General features: G+C 39.5%; 1 protein-coding gene across 2 annotated transcripts in view; it reads right to left on the bottom strand.

Moving 5' to 3' along the window:
* pde4d (phosphodiesterase 4D, cAMP-specific) overlaps positions 1–23,066 on the bottom strand; it is a 156,667-nt gene that overhangs the window by 107,044 nt on the left and 26,557 nt on the right. Inside the window, exon 1 of one of the 2 annotated variants that reach the window (XM_088431120.1) lies at positions 4,244–5,146. The exons of the other annotated variant lie outside the window; for it this stretch is intronic. Within the exon in view, the coding sequence (XP_088287246.1) occupies positions 4,244–4,506 (263 nt within the window). The 5' untranslated portion in view covers positions 4,507–5,146. Of the gene's footprint in view, positions 1–4,243; positions 5,147–23,066 lie in introns of those variants that run through there. 2 annotated transcript variants of the gene reach the window in all.

The raw sequence follows: 23,066 nt of genomic DNA, 5'->3' as shown, positions 1-23,066 counted from the left end.
ATAATTTGTTTCGATGCATGTATTGGGGGCTCGGTGGCGCAGTGAATGGCATGTCCGTTTCACAGTTAAAGGCACTCTAGTTCGAATCCAGCTTCCTTCTGTGTGGAGTTTGCATGTTCTCCCCGAGCCCGCGTGGGTTCTCTCCTGCTTCCTCCCGCACTCCAAAAACATGCACGGCAGGCGAATCGGACATACTAAATTGTCCTGAGGGGTGATTGGGTGTGTGAATGGTTGTTCGTCTCAGCGTGCCCTGCAATTGGCTGGTAACCCGATCAGGGTGTACCCCACCTACTACCCAAAGCCCGCTGAGATAGACACCAGTGACCCTTGTGAGGATAAGCCGCTTCAGAAAACGGATGGATGGCTGTATTATTTGAAATTATCCGTGTTTAAGAGAAGCAATATAAAAATAAGGGATGTAATAATAATTGCTTACCACACTTTAACGATGCATAAGTATGCTTTTTTTGCAAGTTTTTGCAATCTTCTCTGTTGTCAACAAATGAAGAACAAAGTGTAGTGTAAATAATTTCTTCATAAGTTGTAAGCAAAAGGGGCAATTTTTTTTCCCCAAAATTAATCGGCCACATAACCACTTCTCTGAATTTTGCATAAAAGGTGAAGATTCACAAAAGAATGTTCTGTACTGTATCAAGTTTTGCCATCCGACTGTTGGAACACTAATGTAACAGCACTACTACTCAAATGCAGTTGCAAATGTCTGTGTATTAAAACTTTCATGGGGAAAAGCACAAGTATTGCCCAAACCACACGGTACAACAACTCTTCCGCTACTGTTCATTGATTCAAAGACAATGTGGTCACATCAGGACAACCAGTCTGGATATTCATATTTCTGCTCATTCTTTGCTTCTACTTTTAATTTGAATTAGCCATTGCGTGGTGATTCCATAGATTTGGTGTAGCCAGTCCATGTCCCATTAATTTCCAATAAATGCCCTTTTCCGTAGCAGCTGGCCAACGGCCCAGGCTCTGCGTCTTGAGGCAGAAGTCAACCATGGGTTAAAGGACGTAGAAAACTGCAATGAAGTCATACTGTTGACATAGCTGACGTAGCTATGGTTATCCCAACACGCCCAGTGGTGGAAACACAGACCAGAGCTGGGTTTGCTCTTTCTAAACTGTACTGCGGACATCTGGCTCAGCTACCCAAACAGGAAGCTAAAAGACCAGCAAAGAAGCAGAGTATGTGTATAATCCGCACACTATGAATTGAACAGTTGTAATTTTGCTAGCGGTTCAGATTCACACAAGAACCAAAAAGGTAAAAGCCAGACAAGACAGAGAATGAAAAATGTGCCAGTTGAAAGCAAGGAAGTGTGTTGCAAACAACAAAAGACCACAGAGTTCCCAAAGTTTATAAGGCTTGCTATTTCAAAGCAAATGTTGGACAAAACCCAGCAACATTTTCTCAGTCTCCTGTTGCAGTAACTGCCTGCTCTATCACATTGTAGTGACTTTCCCTGGTTGGGATGTACGTAGTTATTATCAGAGGTTCTATCATTTGCTTGACTAGAGAGACCAGAATTAAAAGAAACGGAATAACAACAATACCATGCGTTGATCAAGTATTACATATCAGTCAAAGCACAGCGGTCTTTTGACAAGGGGGAGTGGGTGTTTTAACAGCTAGTTGACCAGAATTTCTGTTAATCACATCAAATAAGCAAGTTCAAAACATGAGCGTGGATCAATCAGGAAGTTTCTCTTGAATCAAGATGCGTCTATAATGAAATTATGACACCATTTGCCACCACATCCTATTCCCGCCATATCACATAATTGGAAAGGGAGAAAAACATTATTTAAAGAAATATCTACTTCAAGTGGCAAATGGGGGAGAACGATGACTCTACTCTATACGATGATATTGTATGAATGGCTACATAACCCAAAATAACCACCATGAAAAAAATGCTGCATTCGTGTGTGTGTGTGCGTGTGCGTGTGTGTGTGTGTGTGTGCGAGCAAGCAGACATTGATAATGAAGTCATAAAATTGAAATTACACCAACACGCTTGCAACATATACGAGCAGCGGGCGCCGAAGGATTGGTAGCAGTGATAATAAAAGTGATGGGAGATTTAATAAAGAAAAGACTCAAGACAGCCTATGCAAGAAAACAAGCATTGCTGTGAGTTGACAGTACTGTATACAAAATTATATATATATATATATATATATATATATATATATATATATATATATATATATATATATATATATATATATTATATATATGAGCAAGTCTGGAAACACCAGGTAGTGTTTTCGTTCCTTTAAAAATTTCCTGAACTGTAAATTAAAATATCATTATACTCAGGAATATTTATGTAATTAATTGGTAGACAAACAAGTGAAACAAAACGAGAAAATATGTTAGTTTTTTGATTCTTTAAAAAAGGCACCTTCTTGAACAGCTTCACACATCCTTGTACTTAGTCAGCTTTATGATGTGGATGATGCCTTGTGAGCTGTAAATGACTTTGAAGTTCATTTATTAACTGTACATTTATAAACTTTTAAGTTGAATTTCTTGACCCGTTTGTGTTTGAGACAATATGAATTTGATGTACTGTCATGAACCAAGGGCTCGCATGCACATGGAGGTCCTTGGTTCATGACAATACCAGCATGTGATGTTTTACCATCCACTTCAACCTGCATACACACAAACAAATCAAGAAATGCGCACATGCAGGAAAGTGGCAGATAGCATCAAGAGCAGGATATTGCAAGTCGATGGGAAAAGAAAAAACTGGTTAACTTTGGGGGTGGGGAAATCAGAGGCATGGCGGCGCGAGCGGTCAGGGAATAGATGAAGGTACGAGGCGTGGGCGGGCGCAGCCAAGCATTGATAGACAGCCAAGAATAGAGTGCTAATTAACAATCCAAAAACTCCTCGCAAGCAGGTGCACTAAAAGGAACATGCAGAAGGATCAAAGTGACGGAGGGTCTTATGTTCTAAGGTGGTCATAGAATCCCTTTACGCTGGATTATATTCAAGGACAAAGAACCGGTGTTCATCACACTAGATCCAGTATTAATCAAAATAAGAAGTAAAATGCCTAAAAAATATATATATATATATATATATATATATATATATATATGTATTTATGATTTGCGCGGATTGTTTGGGACCCAGTTTAATTAGCCATAGAAAGTCAGAGGTAAAATCCCTGTCAGCTGTAAAGTGACAACGTAAACCATCTCCTTCACAAGAATGACATGCAGCCACTCCAAGACGTTTCAGTAAACAAATAAATATCCTCTGATAGGGAGACATGAGCTGCACGTGCTTAGCTTCATGAGAGGCAAGGAGCAAACTTATTTCACCATGGCATATATTGGAGCCACTTTTCAGGGAAAAAAATGTTCAGCTCAGACTCAGTTGTTGTCATGGGCGAAAGTTAGGTAGGGTACGCAAATGCGCAAAGTGAAGCAAGTGATTTCTGTCGCACATGTGCACCCGCGTGCCAGTTATGTGCTGGCGTGATAGATGGAAGTGTCTGCATAGTTTGATGCTCAAACCTGACACGTTTCTCGCTCCTACTGATCACATTTTACAAAACCACATTTGACAAAACCGTCTTGACTCAAATGAGCTGGTTGAGCCAAAACATTCGTCTCAGAGGAAAATAGTGTGCAGCTCAGTAACATCAAATTTAATTGAAAATACTTTTTGATAAAATACTTTTTTATAAAAGTTGGTCATTCGTAAATATATGAAAACATGTAGTTTGCTGTATTGTCTTGTTTTTCACTCAAAATTTTTTTTTATATTTTTTCATTTTTATCCAAATATTTCATTTGAATTTTCTGTAGGATTTCTCAATTCAAAAATACCCAATAGTTACAACACTAAAATGTTTTATAATACCTTAAGTTAATTCATTTGTTTTAATTCAATGCATTTTCGTCTTCCCTCTCCCTAGGTTGATGAAACAGAAAAAAAAAAATCATTTCCCATGTGCTAGGGAATCAAAATAAGCATAGTGGTAACACAACAGACTAAAATTTAAAAACTGGTGATTTCCGAGTCAGAAAGATGCATCACAAAAAATTCTATGGCAGGGCCACAAAATGGTAGTATTTTGCTCCTTTAATACTACAACTTTAATACTAAAAGCAGTTATTGAAAGTTTTCCTTGAAGGTGCATGTGAACTCTTTTCTACGCAAATCTAACTTGATGATGTACGGAACAGGTTCTCGTCTCACCATGTGTGCGCCACAGTGAATCGTCTCTGCTTGTGGATGTTGTTGTTGAGCAGCATGCGACGGAGCAGCCTCGGTGAGTTGCGCGGCGAGAGGCGAGGAGAGATGGAGGAAGGCGAGCGGCGGTGTCCTCGAGGTCTCTCCGGATGCAGCAGGTTCTCGCGTAGGATCTTTACCAGGTCCTCGTTCAGGCCCGAGTGCTTGGGCATGGGGGGCACGGCCAGGGTGTCCTGGTGCGTCGGCCCCATGGCTGCCTGCTGGGCCATGCCTCGCCCGCGGCTCGGCCACCAGCACCACCGGCGGCACCAGGAATATACCCGAGATCCAAAGACCAAATCACCGCAGTTGGATCAGTCCGGATCGGAAAGAATCTGCAAAAGTAACCTTCCCAAATTCCTTCACGTGGAAAAAAAATCAAATGTTTACAGGTAAAAAAAAAATGTTGAAATCCCCTTTTTTCCCCCCACTCCTCCCCTTGTCAAGAGATGATCCCGGAGGCAGGTTGCTGCCTTTGTCTGCAACACCACACTGGATGTCTGCTGTGGGAAGATGAGGGGACGATGCAAAAGAGGAGAGAGGGCGGCAGGCAAAAAAAAAAAAAAAGAGGAGAAAAAATAATGTATTTCCGTCTTTCAGAGCGGCAGCACAGTCCGGCAAATCCAGAATCTGGCAGGAGTTCATCTAAATCAATAAAAGCGTGCCCCCTGAACAGTGCACCACTGGTTTAGTGAAATCTAGCCATTGGGAACCATCGCCAGCCCAGTGTGACTAAATCCAGTACGGCTGGAGTTCTGCACCATCCAATCGAAGCAATTCATCCATCCTCCTCCTCCTCCCTCTCCTCCTCCTCCTATCTTTCCTCCTGACACACACACACACACACACACACACACACACACACAGACGCAAAGAATGACTGCTGACTGCAGCCAGTTTACAAGCTACTGATCCTTTGGAACTGCCTGCGTGTGAGAGTGTGTGTTTAATAAAGGATAAAAAGAGGGCGGAATACAGCCTGCTTGAGTGACGCTGCAAAGAGATGCTTTATTAGAAACGTCCTTCCGAGAGCGGAGCTGTGTGGCGCTAAAAGCTCGCATGAGTTATTGAGGGAGCCGAAGGCAGACTCGACGTCAAGATTTGTCGAGGAACAGCCGAAAACGCCAAGTGTGCGCCCACGCATGCAACACCTCACAAGAGGACATGCTATGGAAAATTGACTTTCACGGCAATGGCAAATTGCAAATAGTTGGGTCTTCGGTGAGTCGGACCACCCGTTGAGTGTGAAATTAAACAAGTAAATATTTTAGTATCTATTTCTGAAAATGTTGTAAGTGAGCTATCCCGCACCTGCTAATTTACCTAATTTCCAAATCACGCCGAGTTTTTGTTTCCGCAATCCAGTGAGAAGTTGCAGTCCAGTTCTAAGTCACTTTTTTTCATGCAGAGGCAGAAACAAGTGTTCCAATGTGTATATCACTCTTTCTTTCTTAAAGTTGCCAGTGGAGCATTTTTTGAAGATACATTTTTTATTTTCATGTCTTCCTTCTTCCCCTGAACCTGTCCTCCCACCCACAACAGGAGCCTATCAGGTTATGCCATAAACAGTGACAACCAATCAGTGTCCACTTTAGGCTGTGATTGACCTTTCTTTTCCAAGTCCCAAAAACTCAAGCAAAGGAACATCACTGCATAAAAACACGTCTACTAATAGAATACAAAAAGTATTAAGATTGAAATCTAAATAATATGATTTAAAAATGCTTTTACTAAGATACAGCGAGTCTATGATTTGATATTTTACACCAGTGAAAAAAACCACAATCAAGGGTATGACACCCCTATTATTATGTTAAAGACAAAGGGTTGACAAAGCTGCATATTGTATGTTGAAGACACAGCTTAGCATTAACTTCTGATAAGTCACTCATACATGTTAATGTAGTGGTTACTAATCTTTGATGTGGGTGTCCATGTACAAGATACACACAGGAGTGTGTGGACTGCTGCTTCCAGGAGTTCAAATGCTTTCATTATGCTGAAGTGATACATCTTGCCTATTAGGAGGAACTAAGTTTTGCCTGGGTTGTTAGCGGGGTTAAAAGAATTTGTAGCATGTACATTTATCAAAATGTAAACACTTTTGAGGCGAATTAAACATTTCCCAGTCAGTTACACAATGAACAACCCTCTTTTAAAAAAACGCAAGCAAAAAAAGAAAAGAAAAACAAAACAAACAAACAAAAAAAAAACAGGATAGTCCAGCAAGATTTTGTTGTGAAAGCAAAGCCAAACAGACAAGATTCAACCGCTTTTGGTTACATAGCAGCCCGTAGAGTTTTCCGGCAGGATCAGCATGCGACTGGGGCCCTGCCAGGAGCTGGTGAGAGCTGGTGATCATGCAGCTGGAGGTTTGCACTTGTCTCCAGCTACCAGAAGGACAATAATAACTGGTCTCAAAAAAGACATGAGCAAGACCAGTACAAAAACGTAACAAAAATAAAATAAAACATACGTGAGTCCTTGGACCGCAACAGGCAGTCACACTGTCCACTTGTACCAGTGTACGTTAGCTACTGCAACAAACTATCGCAGGTAACGTTTCATAGAGCATTGTATGTGATATCGCTCAAGGTAGGACGCGAGCAGTCTATCCAGCTAAAGTGTGGGTCAACGAGGCAAACCAATCAAACTTTTTCTCCCATCCTAACAAAACGGCTGGCTGGAAAGTTTTCGAGTGAGATACCAGCTTGCAGTGGGCGTGCGAGAGAGAGAGAGAGAGAGACAGGGAGAGAGAGAGGACGAGCGAGACACACAGACAGAGCGAGCCTGTTTGTGTGAGTGTGTGCTTGCGGTGGAAATACTGTATTGTCTGATCAACATGAAATGACAGAATCCACATTGTGCGTACTATTTGTTTATACGCATAGCAGTTGATTTGATATAAATTACCATCATTCAGTGGAAGTTCATTTCTAATCAATTGTTTTTTTTTAATATTGTTGTGCACTTATACTTTTAAAAATACTATCTATCTATCTATCTATCTATCGTATACATATATCTATATCTAATATATATATATATATATATATATATATATATATATATATATATATATATATATATATATATATATATAAATATATATATATCTAAATATATATATATATAAATATATATATATATATATATATATATATATATATATATATATATATATATATATATATCTCAATCATAGTGAATTGTGAGTTTAAAATTATTTTATACAAAGTTAAATTTATGTTTAAGTTGGACATGTTTAATCAGAAAGAATTTATGAATACGTTACATCACGGGAACGCCGATTCGGCAAAGTGCAAACTGAATGAATTCTACTGTTTATAGCAAAGTTATCTGCTCATATTCGGCCAAGTGCTTCACAATTTGGACGGCCCTACAAAGTGCATATGGACAAGGACTTGAAGCACCCTGTGAAAGCAACCAAAGAGTTTTTCAAAGCCAGGATGTGGAATACGATGCAACAGTCGAGTCAATCACCTGAGCCGAGTACAACCGGGCATGCGATTTCCCAAAAGGGTACAAGCTTAAGCAGAAACAGGACAGTTAAAGTGCTTGTGCAACCAGGAAGAGGGCAAACGTAGAATAAGGCCTAATAATTTCAAATGATTTGTCCACGAAGTTTTATGAAGTCCACCAAGAGCAGGCAAGCTTTAACAAGATTGTACGCAAAATTACAAATGGCAATTTAATATAAGTGTCACGTCTGGGCATGGTGAGTTGAGTTGGAAGGAGGAAGGAACGGGACCCCAAAAAATGCAGGACAACTGAGAGATATGTTTTAACAAGGAAATGAGGCAGGACCAAACAGGAGCAAAACTGGATTCACAAAGTCTTACTTGTTCAAGCAAATGCCCGAGCGCCTCCCAGCTAAGCAGACATGAAGTCTGCTCGGAAGTCTGCCTGGCGACAAGTTAGCTGAATTCTAATTGGCTAAAAACTCTACACTAAAACGTCAGCACTTGTACGAGTGTAACTACATGGATATAATATGACACGAAAAAAACAGAATATGGTGAATAATTTTATATATAAAATATATATATTTAGTAAAAATAAAATTAAAATGAAATTGACTTTTACAATGTTATAATTATTATAGTCTATTATAGTTATGACAATGTCAGGTTGTATTAGGCCAGCAGCTAGCGCCAATGTTTTTTGGACTTTGATCAGGTGACAATTTGACCCAATGAGAACAGTATTTTTATGTCAATTACAGGTGAGGTGGGCTTAAAGCCAATACATATGAAGTATGGTAAATGAACACAAAATCATGAATTAGATCTTGAAGGACAAAACATATAACAAAATGAAGGCTATAGATGTCACTTGTAGACGTCAATTATTGACAGTACGAAATGACAGGGTTACAGGGTGTATTATTAGATCGAGACATAAAAAGAAAATACTTAACTCATAGTCATAGTCAAACTGTTTCTTTTTTCCCTTTTGTTATAAGTGTGTATTTAAGGCTCATAATACTCTGCCGTACTTGTCACATGTAATATATAACATAAAATGGCATATACTGTATGTGGATGGATAAACCTGAAGTAAAGTTTAGGTGCAGTTAAAAGAACAGTGTGTAAGATTTAAACAGTTTTTCATTACGGACAGCAGGAGGTGTGGCATTTACCATTGTTTGTAGCGACAACAACAAACATGGCAGCCTCCGGAGAAGAGCCACCCCACATGAACTATATATTAAGGATACTGTTGGTCATTCGCAACACATTCATTTGCAAGTTTTTTGAAATTGAAATTCACAATCATTTAGATTACTCATTTTTAATGAAAAACGGTCAAAATTGTACACACTGTCCCTCTAATAAATTATTTTGACAAGGGGTTAAAGTGCGAATGTGACTAACTAAAGTTGAGCCTTTAAGTGAACGTGCGTCAGCCTTAATGCAGCTCTTGCTCCCTCTAGTGGACGAACATAAGATAAATAATATCAGAATCACTTCAATAAATTAGCACTGCACTTAAATACAGTGCAAGTGAAATGTAATTAAATATAACATGAGAAATCTGAACAGCATCTACTTGAAAGTAGATATATTTTTTCGTCACTAGTAGCCTAAAAAAATACATTTTCAAATATTTACCGCAATACAATATCAACTCAAACAAGTAAACAGCAAATACAGAGACATTTTGCAGAGCAAAAACTTTGTATTTCCATAAATAAATATAATAGGTCTAATAAAAAGCTTGAACTTTTTTTTTTAATAAATCCAAAACACAGCGAGAATATAATTTAAGTTGTTCCACAAACAAATATTTTCAGTATATGGCACATAAACATCCAGACTGTTGAATAAAAAAGCGTGTGTCTCTACATTGTTTGTTTGGTTTTGTTTTAAAAGAAACAACACAAAACACTATTGTTTAACAAGCTTTCAAAATATGTTAGACGTCACAAAAAAATTAATATAAATAAGACGTAATAATATAATTATGAAGAAGTAGCTATCTTTTGGTGTCATTTTAATTACTATTTCTCTAGCACTATAATTGGTAGGATGTTGGAACATATATACGTATGCCCTCCAGTAAGATTGCAGCATATGCCACCCAAAAATATTTCAAACATAGATATTGAATATACAACGGAAATAGTCATTGGTTAAACTTAATTGCAGTAACTCCAGTTGACCAACAGATGGCAGCATTGGTGCAGCATTCTGTTCAAGGTGGCGTGCTGTTCACTCCAACATATTGGCCAATGTGATGGGCAGATAATTTAAATGCATCATACTTTGCTCATTTGCATTATGACCTAGCACGTGGGCATAACACAACAACAATATCCTTCAAACGTCACTTGCTTAACAATAACATCATTAGAAAACATTTATTATTATAACTCATATTGGATTTCTACCTTCTTGTGAGTGCTGAAAAGACAGACGCTTATTTATAGCTTTAACATTTTTGGAGCTTTCACTGTGGATGAATCACAAGTAGAATGAAGGAAATTCATCATCGGGGAAAGAGAAAAATGGGGCGGTTGAGGGTGTGAATTAAGTACCTCACAGGAACCCACGTGCGGAAAGATCTGACAACCCAACTTCATTTGTGAGGGGGAATGCCTGTTCACCCAATAAAGTATGACATTTAGTATCCAAGTAAACATTTGTAAACATCTAGGATCCAAGTAAACATTTGTTATCTGCCCATTTTTTGAAATGTCTGCAAGATGACAATTTTGCATTTCTTGAATAAATTAGCCCTAAAAAAGAAACTGACAGATGAAATTTGGTGACATGGTTGTGAAATAAGTAGCTGTTTTTGTGGGTCTTGCATTTGCTTTGCCATTTGTGGCTGCTTACACTAAACAGCATCGGGGATGCGTTCTTACAATGTCTCTTAGCCAGGTTGTCATTGTAACGGGGAATTGGTTGTCATTTGATCTGGTGGGTTAAATAAAAACAAACAAAAAAAAAGTGCAGCCGGCACACAAATAGGTGAAACGGCACAATTTAGGGTGACCATCATTATTTTTTGTTTTACCCATTTTTGATGTTTTACACACTTTTTTTTAAATCACACCTTTTAAAATAAATATCATCAAACCATTTGAAGGCAAATCAACATTTCAAGAACAAAATGTATTAAAAATAGCACAAGTTGTCTTTAAGAAACGGGGCTTTCTGGGGTGGCTTTATCTCACGGCCTGGGTGTGAACTGTGGTCAACAGAAGTGTGAGTATGTGTAGCTGGATTTTACTGCTGTGTCCTGGTATCCAATAAAAGGCTGAAAAGTGCCTCTTGTTGTCATGGTAACTAAAGATACAGTATATGCATGCTATGGGCACAACTTAGTAGGAAGAATTTAGCAGACCTGCAGGAGGGCAAGGTCACCCTCCCAATCTTGAGCTTATTGGAAGAATTTGAGCAAAATAAGAAAGTGGGTGTACTATGAACTTTGCTAACTGGGATTCATTGTTGAAAGCATGTCATACATATTTTGAAAATTATTGTAAAAAAGTTTCCAAATGTGAAAAATTTCTAAAACAAACAACTGCAGACCGTATAGTGTGGTACACAGATTTTTGAAAGCTACTTTCTATGTTTGCTTTCCTTATTGCCCTCATCACATTGTTAAGTACAGAGGGCCTGCTTACCGGCTATAGCACAGCTGCCATAGTGACCGTGAGTGGCCCTGCTGTCCCACATGAGGTCGATGGTCCAAACCAATTCCCCGCTTTCACACCTTCTGGCATAAAACGCTGAAAAAACGGCCCTGCCAAAAATGTCAGGTAAAGACATAAATTGTGAATAACAGTGTCACTTGGGTTAAGGAGGTGCCAGATTTTCCATAGCTGAGCTCCATAAATGGCCCTAACAACTCAACAGATTTAGCAACGCACCATCCATCAATATTTCAACATGTCATATTATACACACGTACACACATATATAGATTATAATTACCTTCATGAGTTATTGTTGCGTGCCCTTGGGTCCCTTGAAAGGCCCTGTATAAATCTAGGCTATTATTATCATAATTATTACAGTCATGTATTTAGGGTGAATGAAACTTCGTTCGGGAAATAAAAAGCTTCTTAAGTTCTTCTAAAAAAAAAACAAAATAACTTGAGAACCCATGTAAGTGACTTCCACTCCCCTGAGCATCTAAAAAGATTCACTCCACTTGTGTATGTTACACAGGTGTTTTGGGGCAAATTTATTTTCTGTTGTGAGATTACGAATGCTACCAACATCAATAAAACTACATCCTCCTGATATCAATGACATAGCAGGTATTACATGACACCTGTTGCCAGCATTTAGTGGCGGCTAACAGCGCTAGCATTTTGCAGATCGCCACCAACCGAGTTCACTTACATCACTTAGTTTAACGTGGGGACAGATTTGCCTAAAATCTCACTTACTAATGTTTCTGCTAAGGAATATTGCCATTGCAATTTAATTTTTTAGAATCATTTCACCAAGCAAAATAATTCTATACATTTTCATCCAAATTCAGCAGGATTTTCAGTAGGCTATGCAAATACCAAACTGTTCTATACCTACTGCTTTAATCCGCAGCGTCTCTCGAATCCTGAAGTGGAGGAGGAGATGGGATCAAAATACTACTTATCGGACACACGCCTCTCAGTCATAATTCGCCTGACATGTTGAGAGGCTCTTGCAATTTCTAAGGCATTACGAGTCAGGGGCGGCGCGCCTTCGACAGAATAATGACTCAGAAAGTCGGATTTCGGGGAGCCCCCCCTGGCAAGGAAAGAAGTAATGTTAGACACGCTGGGCCGGGATCCATTAGGACACTCGTGGGAGCTTTGATTGAAAGAGTGCACACAGCATAGCGACAAGCCTATGTGTGCACGTGCATCTCGTTTTTCTTCTGCATTTGTCGCACAGGCGTACTCACGTGAATGTGTTTTGGCTCTGGCAGAAGAGGGAAATGGACCAGGTGGGAAGATGAAGAGGAGGAGGGAGGGAGGGAGGAAGGTATAGGAGGTAAACGAGCGGAAGCAGCTTGCCAAGTCTGACAGGAGCTGAGAGAGGCCGTTAACAGACGCTGGGTGAAAGTAAACGGATGAATAAGAATGAGCACATGGATGGGGACGCCGTACACACAAACACGGGGGAGAAGGGGACGGCAGGAAGTTGAAGCAAGAGCCGCAAATAGCCGCCAGCTACTGTCATGATGGTCCCGGCAAGAAAGAACCTGGCTGTAGAGACCCCATCTGTTCTCGCACGTCCAAAGTCTCATCGCAAACTGCCAAAGAAATTTACAATTTACTATTGAAATTAGGGCTGCGCGATTATGGCCAAAATAATAATCACGATGAGTTTGGTCCATATTGAAATCACAATTTTTGGTCATGATTATTCATCACGTTTGGTCAAACATGTCTATTTATTGCACCTTTTGTTTTTTTTAAACAAGCAGTATATAAACAAGGCTTCAAGGCTGGATACTTACAAATACTAATTATAATAAACTGAAGTAAATACTGTAATAATTCAAACAAATTCACCAACCAAGAAAGGCAAAAATTTGGCACACAGGGCAACACAGCCCTTGCTGAGTGTAAACAAATGGAAAAAAATAAGCCTACTTAAAAAAACAAGCACATTATTTACTTTTAAGCAAATCTTAATCAATTAGCAGTCAAAATGTCATTTTCGGTCATTTCAAACCAAATTCATTCAATTTTTTTGCCAGTTGGCAGCGAGCACGGTATATATTAGGAATCAGGTGAGAAACTCAACACCATTTCACACTGGGATATAATATATTAGGGTGAGAAAAGCAGACGCTTTTGTCATGCAAACATGCGTGAACCATTGCCCCCTGGTGGTAAGATGACAAAGTGCTTGATTTGACTTGTATACAAAAAAAAGTGCTTGATGTTTTAAATGTTAATATCGCTGAGGCTGGGCTTAATTAATCGTGGCAGCCAATATCGTGATCGAGATTAAAATTCGATTAATTGTGCAGCCCTAATTAAAATATAAATTACAATTCTATAAAACAAAGTCATTCAGTTATACCAACAATTCTAATAAATTCGAAATACTGATGAATTGGAGCCTTTATTTTCATATGCCCTAACAAGCTGCGAGTTGGTGAATTTGCTGAGGAGTTTGAGCAAGGAAACAAATGTATTTGCTTTAAATGATTTCGCATGGGGGAATATTACTGTATTTTTCACAGACTATGTTCTTTTCACACACAATGAACAAGGGAATATGTAAATGCAAGATGGGGGCGTGAAGGAAGGCCAGAGAGAGAGGTCAATGCGAAGATCACGCATGAATCCCTTGCAGTGATGGTGGGTGACACTAATAACAGAAGTGACCCATTTTCTTTCTTGTCTGCAGCCCTCATGTATGCTAAGAATGTGTTGAATGTGATGACTCCAAAATGATGACTGTAGTCCATTGTCAGCATAAGGTTTTACTGCACTAAATGAGATGAAAGAGAACTGAGCTGCTCTTAGACGTAGGCGGGGGAGACACGTGAGATCATTTTATTTGGTCAACCAAACCTCCGGGATGGCTATGACAAGTGCCATTGGGAGTCTTAAGTCAAACGGTCGTCCGTTTGCAAGGAAACTTGGTGTTATTTTGGACAGTGATTTTAAGTTCATCAAAGAAAAAAGCTCGATAGTCAAACATAGTTTTGAAAAATGTAGATACCTTTGTTAGGGCAGGGCTGGACTACTGTAATTCTTTGTTTGTTGGTCTCAACCAGTCAGCACTCCACTCTGTATTAATTGTCCAAAACGCAGCTGCCCGTTTGCTGAGTAGGAAAAAAAAACCGTGATCAAATTAGTCCTGTCCTTGCATCCTTGCACTGGCTGTCTATTCATTTTAACATCCAGTTTAAAGTTCTATTTACTGTTTTTAAGTGCTTAAATGGTTTGGCACCAACATACCTGTCGGAGCTTGTTCTGCCTCGTATTACTTCCAGGGCCCTGAGGTCCTCTAACCACTTGCTCCTGAAAGTCCTTCGGTCCAGGCTCGCTACTCATGGGGACTGAGCTTTCTCTGTGCCTGCCCCGAAGCTGTGGAACAGCCTACCTTTCCAGGTTAGAGCCGCACAGTCTGCTAAATATTTTATAACGCTGCTTAAAACCTATGTTTTCTCTTTGGCGTTCACACCATGCTAGGTGAGTAATCTTGGCTCTTTAACTCCCCTTTTCTTCTAACTGTCTAGATTGGTTTTATCACTGTTTTTCATATTATATTTGTGCCTAATAACTTGTTTGTATTTTAGTAACTGTGCAGCACCTTGGTCAGCACTTGGAGAGCAAGGTGTTCTTTTTGTCTCTGTTTGTCTCTTTTGAGGGAGAGATGTTGCTGGCACAACACAAAACGTCATGACCAAAAACCTCACCGATCCCCTCCTTAAATGTAACATTGAAAATTTTGGCTCCAGCATGACAGTCATTTGAAAACTGCCAGGTACTCCATTCGGCCATTCATTGTGGTACTTCTGTAAACACTAAGATGCAAAAAATGCTCCTAATCTTGAAATTTATGGAACCAGTAAACTGTCTTTTTATGATGACTACAAAAAAAAATGTCTAAAATTGCAAAGAAACCAAATCATGAATCCAAGAAGAGCTCCTTTAATCGGACAGAATGGTAAAGGAGACGTGCGGGAGACATTTCTCAAAATGCAGTCAATTTTCCTGTAATTTCGTCTAATTATTGTCCCACTGAATTAAAAATGTGGTCTTCGATTGGACTTCGAGACACTGGAGCAAAATAAAATGGCTTGGGGACTCTGGGGACCTTTCCCAGGAACAAGACATCAAGGCTAAGCATTAAGGACTTCAACATACACATGATTGCTCCGAGCAATGCGCAACTCAGTCTCTGAAAATCTATTTTTGCATTTATTTTTGCACACACTGTATTGTAAGCTGTATAAAGTCATCAATACCGACAAGTATGACAGGAGGTGTAGTTTTTTGAGTGTGTTTTTATGATAAAGCCTAGCAAGCTTGAGTTTGTGACTGTGTCCCAGGAGTTAGCTGAGGATGAAGTCAAAAACATGCAGAGAGGGGCTTTTTCCCCAAGCTTGTTCGAGGTGTGCAAATGAGTGCGTGCTTCTCTTTGAGCAGAAGACATCAAGTGCAGAACCCAGGAGACTTTTTATCACTGGTTAAAGCGAAGGACCGCATGTGGCAGAAACCACAATGATGGGAACATCCTGGCCTGTACATAGTGGGAGAAGGCCACATGGGAGAAGGCCAAAAGGAATAATAGCTTGACTCCATTTTTATTTATTGACCACAATGTCTGCAATAAAAGCACATATCCTTACAAAGAGCAGACACATTCTTACAGAGCGCATATCACACCGTCATTATCACATTTTTTTTCCTCTGAAAAAGGACAAAGATATGAGTCATGGTTTTGCCACTATCCTACAGTAATCACTTGCTATTCAGGGGAGACCCGAGGCAAATAATTCATGCCAGTCTATTTTTTAAATGCCATACTAAGAGTTGCACACACACACGGAAAAAAAACAAAAAACAATTTCATATGTGAATCTGCAAACCATAAACGGGTCAGGTTTACTGAACACCACAAATATTATCATTCACTAATAGTCAAACTTACATTTATATTGTTTAACAGCCACAGTGTACTGATTGTCGTAGGACCGACATAACAGTGATTTTGGTACAGCTTCACAAAAAGCAACACAATTATGCATTATTTGTAACAACATGTAAGGCCAGAGGTTCTTTGGTGTCTGGCTGACGGCTTTAATGGTTGAAACAAACAAGACTTCACGAATACATGAGCCCATCACCAAACCTCACATTGACATCCAGAAAAGCACCTTTCATAGAGTTACCTGTTGGGTGTTTTATTCGTAGCGAGGCGAACGGGAAGGTGACGAGTGATTGACACCTCGCCTTTTGTCCCAGATGAAATGTTTTTCCCGAGACGCAATGGTTTCTTCGATATAAATTTACAGGCACAAGTTGGGGCCAGATGTTTTCAGAGATCATTTTTATGATTACCGTCGGGTCAAAATGACTCTTGAAACTAATGTTTTTCAGGAATCTGCACATTTCACCTTTAGGACTAATTCATATATTGTATTAGCAATCGCCCATGTCGAATAACTGTATTGCTAAAAGGAGATGGGATTATTCCGTTGGGGGCAAGGAGGGAGTTTTCAATTAAACGGAAGGCAGAGAAACATATTTCTCTGCCATCATCAGTTCTACTATAACCTACCAGATTCCATTTATAATAACAGCCTGGAGACACGGAACTTAATTCAAGTCAAAGGAACGCTTTCTGCAGTGCTGCACCTGTGCATCAGTAGGCTTTTGCTTTTTCAAACGCAGCTGTCCAGTTTTATAAAGAGTGCTGAGCTCTCTCTGCAAGTCCTCCGAGCTTCCCAATCATTCGCTCTCCCCCGCCTCTCAATTCCATCATCTCTTTTCCAAACATGGGCTCTTCCAGGCCCGTGGCCCCAGAGGACGCTGTCTCTTTGACCTCGTTGGAGCCTGATGCTCTGTTTTCTGAGCAGCGCCATCACCCCCATAGCAAATACATCCTCCATGGGGACCAGACATTGTTATTTTTTTCATAGAAAAACAAATATGGCTTTGTTGCACAGGCTTTAGAGGCAACTTCAAGTAGGCCGAGCTCGCAAAGTGCGAAAAACCAATTGTTTCAAGTCCAACTCTGAGTGGGGTAACTCTCTTTCAATTCAGAATGGGTGTATTAATGCCTAAATCGATTAGTGGGTCAATACTTGAGTCGACTGAGGAATAAAGGTGTCCTGATGATCGACTATTCAGATGAAAATGAAAACATCTCTTTTTTTTTTGCTTCATGAAAAACAATGAACACAGAAAACTACATACACATTACCGCTTAATTATTGATTGTTTAACAGGTGAAACTGACAGCTAGCTAGCAGCTAATTAATGCTAGACACAGCTAGCTATAAATGGAGCCCAAGCCAGCAGTAAACAGGGGCAATAGGTGCCAATGCGTCAATGTCAGCATATTGTGTTATAGTAACATTTATACAACTGCGTATTGTCATTAGTGATGCAATTTTCCTGCAAACAAGCAAGTAGTAAATCAATTATGCTACACGATCTATCTTCTTGAGTTGGTGAATAAAAAGTATGTCTAAAGATACCGCTCCAAACTTAGGTCTTAAGTTATAGAAATAAGAAAGGATAGCACGGCACTTTTGTTTTAAGCCTTTGCTGTTTTGAAGAAATATTAAACATGGGTTACATGGTTGAAAACAGAATCACTTATCTGGAAGATTTAACTGTCATTCTGTACAAAAGAACTGGACCGCACGCGTTGACTTTCTGTCGACACTGAAGTCGGAATTTAAAAACACAACAACACAACACACAGGGGTTTTAAAAATAAATGGACCCAGTTGCTCAGAGGCTCCCTTGTCAAACCCATGAAGCTGATCAAGGATGCCGTTTCACTCGACCCTTGATTGGCCACATCCCTTAGCACTTAGCATGAAAGGCTCTCTATTCAGTCTCTGGGGGAATGTGAGTGGTCACCCACGGACACACAAATAGCTATGAGCTACAGCCAGAGAGACTTTTTCTTTCCCCAAAGTTCCTGGCAAAATCAAATAGAAAGGAGAGATGGCCGAATGGGTGTTTTTATGCATTTTAAGTGAAAGTCGCGGATTGAAACTTCGCAGAAAGCAAAGTTGCATGCGTGGAGAGCACAAGAGAGTTTTTTGCCCCTCCCTCTTGCCCCCACTTTTTCCTTGATTGGGACTCAAGGGTCGCTTCAGGAACTCCTCTGGAGTAAGGAGATCAGGTTTTTTAGCAGTCTCACACCACTTCAAACGACAAGTGCATGTCTCCAAGGGCCTCTCTTTCTGTCATTCTGATCTACAGTCTATTAAGTCAACCATATACAGAATATTGTACGCGTATTATGGGAAAGTCATAACTTATTCATGCTATCAGCTTAGAGACCTTTTTATGGGAACTGTGAGCTCGCAGAAATAGAAAAAAAATGTCACTCCAGGAAGATTATTTCGTAATGTTATTCTACTATGGCCCGAGGTAGTCATATTTAACATACCCAATCAATTTTTTATGGATCAAGTTATAGCACAGAACTCGTGCTCGCTTTTATGAGGCCTAAAGACCTGAACAAAGACCTTTCCATATTTCAATTGCCTGTGCAATATTTAATGGCTTAATTTGCAAAGTGGAAGATGGATGAATCCGTCCAAACCTTCAAACTCCTTGTAAAGTACCCTGAGGTGAGGTATTTATTCCAGGCTTGAAACTTATATTTAAAATCTAATTGCAACAAGTGTGAAAATGTAGAATCTTAAAATTGCATAGCTTCTTATTAGAGGTAATGGATTAATAATACGGGGGAGGCTGTTATTTACATTATGCACATTAAATTAGGAATTAGGAGCCTGATAGAGGTTAAATGTGAGATGAGTCGTATTATTTGCTTTAGAAGGATTCACATTGAAAGGAATACTTTAAAGGTGTGCCTCAGTTCAAAGTACTCAACTGCAGAGAACCTAGCAGAGGTGTGAGTAAGTCACCTAAGTGTAAGTCGCAAGCAAGTCAAGCTGAATCACTGCCAAATTTCAAGCAAGTCGAGTCAAATCATTACTTATTTCAAGCAAGTCCTGAGTCAATCCAATCTAGCTGCCAGAACAAATACAGGAGTGGAAAAAAAAAACACCAATCGCAACACTAGTTTAGAAACAACTTAAAATGTACGAAAGCAACAATTGAGATTATGATTGACTGGATTTATTGCAATGAATTGTTCTATAACTTCAGTTCAACCTCAATTTGACTCAACTTTGTTTCTAACCAAATTTCACACTTTATTTCCACCTTGAGAATGACATATAGGAACTGATTCAACAGAGTTGGAAAAAAAATTGGAACCTTTTTCAGAAGGAAATAAAAGAAGAAGTGAATTAAAGTAGTACATATTTATATATTACAAGCTACTCAAACTCTGTGAAGTACATTTTAGGGGCGAGCTGCACTTTTGTCCAAGTAACATGATCATAACGCGGCAGACCTTTATCAAGCACTGATTGCTACTTATTGTAGCTGCAAACATTAACCCGTCTTCTTTCTTTCCACAAATGACTGTTAGAATCACACAGCTTTCCTTCTTTTTCATTCAGTAGTTACAGCTTGTGCTCTAGATGCATAGGAGGTACTTTAAAGTCAACTTAGCTGGACAATGTTGAGTTGGGGGGTTCTGCGTTACTATACGAAGCAAACTGGAAACCAACCTACGTTACTTTCTGTAGCTGTTATTTACATGTTCAACAATCACATGATTTTTCAAAAACCCGTCTTGGTATCGCTCGCAAAATTGTGTGTCAGCTTACCTGTCTTTGTGGGTTTTGTCGTAACGAATAAAGGTTGCCCCCAAAGATCACATGAGTAGCCCGCAGGCCTGTTCTGCAAATAGCTTACAAGAGATAGAACATTGGTGATTTTCTATTAATTTTGCAAACAATTATACGTGTATTACATTTACATTACATATTACACTTGTCAAATCACGTAGTTCAGGTCTAAGTGAAGTCTCGTCTGTTAGGTACCAAGTCACAAACTAAAAATAGTGAATGGGGTGAGACTGGAGTCAAGTCACATGGCTCGGGTGCCTCATCTCTGCCACCAAAACTCTATCCCGAAAATTGTTTTGGGCAGAAGGCCTTTACCTTGACCAAAAGTATTCTTAATCATCTGCAGAGTAAATCAAGAGTATATTTTTGTTAAGGGTAAGGCATTTATTACAGAGGAGGCCTTACTTTTACAAATGCATTTCTAAGTGCTTAACTGTACAGTTGAGTGGCTGGAGCTTTTTAAAGCTAAGGCATTTACAGGAGGAGGCATTTATTAATTTCAAAAAATGTTTGTTACTTTTTTCTTTTTCCGGACCGATACCGGTATGAGTACTCAATTCTTACATAGTCACCAATATCAATACCATTGGTACAATTTGATTAGAAAAAAAAAAAGGAAAAAGAATGAGAGACACCGATAACTTAAAAAGCCAGACATCTGCTTGATACCGGTACCTGGTATTAGCCCCGGTCCATTCCTTGTTCATACTTCTTTCCACAAAAATGGAAGACAGTCAAGGCCCTTCTACCCACAAGAAAGGACTTACAATGAATTACCTAATTCTCTCTAATTTAAAAATAAACGAAGTGCACTTACATAGCACTTATCTCCACCATATAGTGCCAAAAGCACTGTGTAAAGCCACATATTCATGCACTCATTCATACACGAATGGGTTGCTGCTGCCAAAGAAGGCACTGCGCAAGGCCCACTGAGAGAAAATTAGGGCTCAGTGTCTTGCTCATGGACACTTTTCAGCCGACTGTCGGAACAGAAATTTCAACGGGGCAAAATGGGTGGCAGGAGATCTTGCAAGTTCAAAACACCTCAGGATTTCATTTTTGGCTTATCTTGGCTGTGCGCAAGCTTGTTAAAAAATAAAAAGAAAACTTTACGAACTGGAAAATTGATACCGGCATTAATTTATATTACAAATTTAGCCGAAATCTTGTCTCGGTCTCATGGACTCAACCTTGTGAGACATCTCGCCTCGTGAGATTGGTGTCTTGTCCCATTTCTAACCGGCAACCCTTTAGCCACTTGGACAACTTTGACTCATGAGGTGAGGCACATACTAAAGATGAGGGCTGTATTTTTCTTTTCTTTTCTTTTTTTTTTGTTTATAAATGTGTTTTATATAAATTAATGGCAATGGAATTACTGCTAATAAAATGAATGTTTTTCAACAGATAAAGACATTTAACATATATGGTACGATTCTTTCATTTCTTTCATTCACGTCATTTTGCACGATGGGTGCCTCCGGATGAGATGACTGAATCCCCCGGCTTCTAGCTTACTTCCTCAGGAGCCTGTTTGCTTGAGTTGCCGGGTGGTGTTAGTACTCTCCGTGCGCGAGAATGTCTGGGGAATTGGCTTTGTGGCTCACTGGCTGATTAGATGTCCCACCTTTGTGCTTCTGGAAGGACTCAGACACGCAGTCACATACACATTTAACCTTCTGTCTCCTTCCTCCTCCCTCCCCCTCCCTTGGGGTCTTGTTAATCACAAACACCTTGGTGGGTCGCCGTAGCTAAAGTGCACGTCAACCTTCCGGCAGCTAACGCGAAGATCATTCGGAGTCTATCATAATGACGAGGCGAGACTTTCGAGCTATTAACAGTGAGCATGGTGATGGTCAGCCACAATTGAGCCATTTAGCTGAAGCCAAAGTGCTCCGGCTTATAATAACACAATTAATAACCGCAGCGAAGCCTTTGTGATTGAGAAACATAAGCTCCAGACGAGAAGCTTTCTGTTATAGTAGATCATCTCTAATCGTATTGCTGTTTATTGTTCTGAAAGCTCCAAGCCATATGCAAGCCCATTTCATGTCCAAACTAGTATTTGGTCTATGCCAGCTGACTTTGGAAGGAGCAGCCAGGCTGTACTGGTCATCGAACAATCTCAGAGCACAAACAAACAGTCATACTCAAATTGGTTGGTTGGTTTATGACACATCTGACAAAAAACATGTTTCAGGTTTAGAAATATACTGTCGCAAGGTGCCATTCCTGCAGTACTCACAATTTATCCTGTTTTATATGTACTTTACTACAGTATTGACGAATGACTTAACGGATATGTTCAAACGACAATGAAGACAACGGTTGCTGCTCATATGAACACATTTGCAGTAATATTGAATGACTTTGCAGCAACAAGCAAACACCATTCTAGCAGAACATATTTGGCATACCATCCACAGGGCCTTGCAAAAACTGCCTGAATCAGGTGCTCACGGGCAGAACTAAACCTATATGCAAGACGTTTTGAGAAGAGTTGTATTGAAGGATCAAAGAATGCTACAGTCTTTGAAGCTAAACATTTTTATTTGGTGATTTTGCGTTTACTCCAAGATTTCACTCAAGCAAATATCAGTTACATGCATCGTTGAAAGTAGTTGTTGGGAAATGAGACTGTGAATATTTATGGAAAATTCTGTGATTAATTAATTTTACAAAATGAGATTGTTTGAGAGCCCAGCCAAAATCATTTACTCCAAGTTGGCACTGTGACTTTTCCGTAGTAAAACAAGTAAGTAGAAAAAAAATAAATACATTTTTACCAATCAAATGAAATAGGATAATTTCTTGCAGCACATCAGATGATCTCTCATTGCTCTAG

This window comes from Hippichthys cyanospilos, chromosome 1 (assembly GCF_059441005.1).
Source record: "Hippichthys cyanospilos isolate Australia breed blue-spotted pipefish chromosome 1, RoL_Hcya_1.0, whole genome shotgun sequence".
Classification (NCBI taxonomy): Eukaryota; Metazoa; Chordata; class Actinopteri; order Syngnathiformes; family Syngnathidae; genus Hippichthys; species Hippichthys cyanospilos.
The sequence above is the reverse complement of the archived record's forward strand: the minus strand, read 5'-3'. Positions and strand labels throughout refer to the sequence as shown.